At 39.9% G+C, this 2,659-nt stretch overlaps 1 protein-coding gene across 1 annotated transcript in view; it reads right to left on the bottom strand.

Moving 5' to 3' along the window:
* Window positions 1-2,659, bottom strand: part of LOC109479438 (poly [ADP-ribose] polymerase 4-like) — a 98,929-nt gene that overhangs the window by 78,492 nt on the left and 17,778 nt on the right. The window contains exon 15 of the mRNA XM_019781403.1: window positions 1,195-1,413. Within this exon, the coding sequence (XP_019636962.1) occupies window positions 1,195-1,413 (219 nt within the window). The remainder of the gene's footprint in view (window positions 1-1,194; window positions 1,414-2,659) is intronic.

The following is a 2,659-nucleotide window of genomic DNA, read 5'->3' as shown; positions in this document are numbered from 1 at the left end:
GAAAAAACACCGCATGGGATGATGGGATACTGCTACCCACGCCGCGTCCGCCATCTTTGTTTACTTCCCTGAACGCTAATGCGAGAGATCCCCGTCAACTATCGCAAATTTCCATGTAACCTACGGACATCGTGAGCTAAAAAGTCATTAACATTGAAATGAACAGTTTATTGTTGCATTCGTTACGATAATTTTCGTGTGCTAGCCGGAGTTTCTGAAAATTAAGCGATCGAAGCGATCCTTTGTGAATTGTGCTATCGACTGCTTTCATGACGATCGTCTGCATTTTTGTCTGTACGCTACTTGATTGAAGTTTTCCGTTAATCAAACTTTATTTTTCGCTACTTTCGTGATGTAAAAGTACGTACAGGCTGATGATTGTGCATGTATTCGTTGCTTGTTTTGTACGTAGCAAACGTAGCATAATTTGTTTATTCGTTCGAGTAGAGCCTGCCGATAGCACATGATGTCTAACGTATCGCGGCGTTCTTCCAGTCTTGGAAAAAACGAAAAAATACGTGTGTACGTCAACGAAAAAATTAAAAGCAAATTTACCGATCTCAATAAAGTTCACTGTTTTTAATGCGTAAATGTGACTCGTGTTTGTATTCTTTGTGTCGTTATGTGTTCGATGCCCTGTCCACCCCCCACCCCCATAGTTTCAATGAAGGCCGAGAGTTTGAGCCTCAGAGTCTCTTAATCGGAAAGGCCGGGTATTTGAAAAAAATGTGCTGACAAATTGGCTTTTCAAATAAGCGGCTTCTACTGTACTAGTATTGTTGGGCTCTGCAAGACAAGGGTTAGGCCAGACCTAATTTAATTTCCTGGTTAACGGATTCGCCCGCTTCATTTTTTTCTGATTTGCAAATAAAAATAAAAATTCAGAATCAACTGCAAAATGCTCATATTTTGCCCTGAACAGTTGAAAACAGTCCTTTCATCCTAGTTGTTACAGTTATTCCATCTTTCAATGCAATGGTATCATTAAAAGTTCAAAATTCATGGTTTAAATTTTGAACCAGCCTGGTATGTTTACTTCATGGCTCCTATCGTACCATTTTGGCCCATAATAGGATGCCTAGGCCTGATTTTATTTTTATTTTTTTTTGGCCGCCCGCTCCATTATTTTTCTAGAAAAATCTGTTAACCAAGAAATTAAATTGGTGTGGCCTTAACTTAATAAAAAAATCTTACGGGAGTTTCTTCGTCCATGAGATAAGCGCCATGTCCCTCGCTGATCGCTTGTCGGTATTCGCGATGTGCCTCCTCTTTCTCCTTCACCTCTCCGACCACGTGCTTCCCGTTGATGAAGGCTTCGAACCCGACCACGGCCGCCATGTCGTCTAGCGGGAAAACGTACTTGGCCTCGATGGCAACATTGTTTTCGTTCTTGTAGGACTGCAACACGATAACCTAGAAAAGGACAGAAAAACAGTATGTCAGCATTTTAGCTAAACAATGTTTAACACATGTTTCAAAGATATATTTTATATGAATATTAATGATGCAATAGTCCCTTTCTGGCCAACTCTAATACATTTTTGAAATGTTTGATGTGGCTTTATCTCTGCAGCTATAATGCAAAATCATGAAACTATAGAATTCAATATGATTTCATTGTACAGTATATCAGTGTTCTAGCCAGTCTGAAATTTTTATCGTAATCTCGATTTTGTTTCACTTAAAATTTGTTTCACTTGAAATTTTGACTCTCTTAAATGCTATATTTTCTGCATTTTGAGCGACAAATTTTTCTGGTAGACTAAATTTAGCTTACTTACAGCTCTTTCCATATCTTAACACTACAATTTTGACTATTATAGACAGACATCTGGGACAGTAAATGGCAGACAGAGCTGTCTGGAAAGAGAGAGTGGACTCGGTCCAGGCTAGCCACCCGACATCATGATGATAACGGTGGACAGACTGGGCAAGTTTTTTTTCGCATGTCAGCAGCAGAATTCCATCAAATGAGTTAAAGACAGACACTGGCTAGAAGACTGATTCCTTTGCACTTCTGTAGAATTGTTTCAAGAGGAACTGAACTGATTTTAAGTATTTTTGTTTTTATACTATCATGAAAGTTCATCAGTGTTGGTAGTTACATGTTTAAAGTTAAAACTTTTGTTCCAACACAAAAAAATTCTCTCACCTAGAGCTTTTGACCAGTCACTCTACTGGGTCTACTGAGGAAGACCAGAGTATCTGTATCTGTATCTGTATAGCCGGTATAACCGCCTTTCGGCGTAACACACCAGCTTCGCAGGCACGCGGCGCGGCGGCAGCTGGCTATATTACACCGATCGACTTGTTCCACCTAACCCTTGAACTTCTAGCTCTAGACATTGTTTAAAGCTATCTATTGACAGTGTCCCTACTGTACTTGGTGACAGTGAGTTCCACTCTGCGATAGTTCTAGGAAAGAATGAATTCTTGAACACCTCAATCCTTGGTTGATAACTCTGGTACTTGAATGCGTGGCTATTTCTTGTTCTCTTCTGGGCTGGTATTAGGTACTTAGTAGTTGGGACATCCACCAGTTTATTAGTCATTTTGTACATCATGCATAGTCGAGACATCTTTCTTCTGTCTTCAAGTGAGGTCCACTGTAGGTTTCTTTTCATTTCCGTGACACTAGCACCTCTTACATAGTTGTTCA

This window comes from Branchiostoma belcheri, unplaced genomic scaffold (genome assembly GCF_001625305.1).
Source record: "Branchiostoma belcheri isolate BF01 breed outbred unplaced genomic scaffold, Haploidv18h27 scaffold49, whole genome shotgun sequence".
NCBI classification, from domain to species: Eukaryota; Metazoa; Chordata; class Leptocardii; order Amphioxiformes; family Branchiostomatidae; genus Branchiostoma; species Branchiostoma belcheri.
Note: the sequence above shows the minus strand (reverse complement) of the source record. Positions and strands in the feature narration are given on the sequence as shown.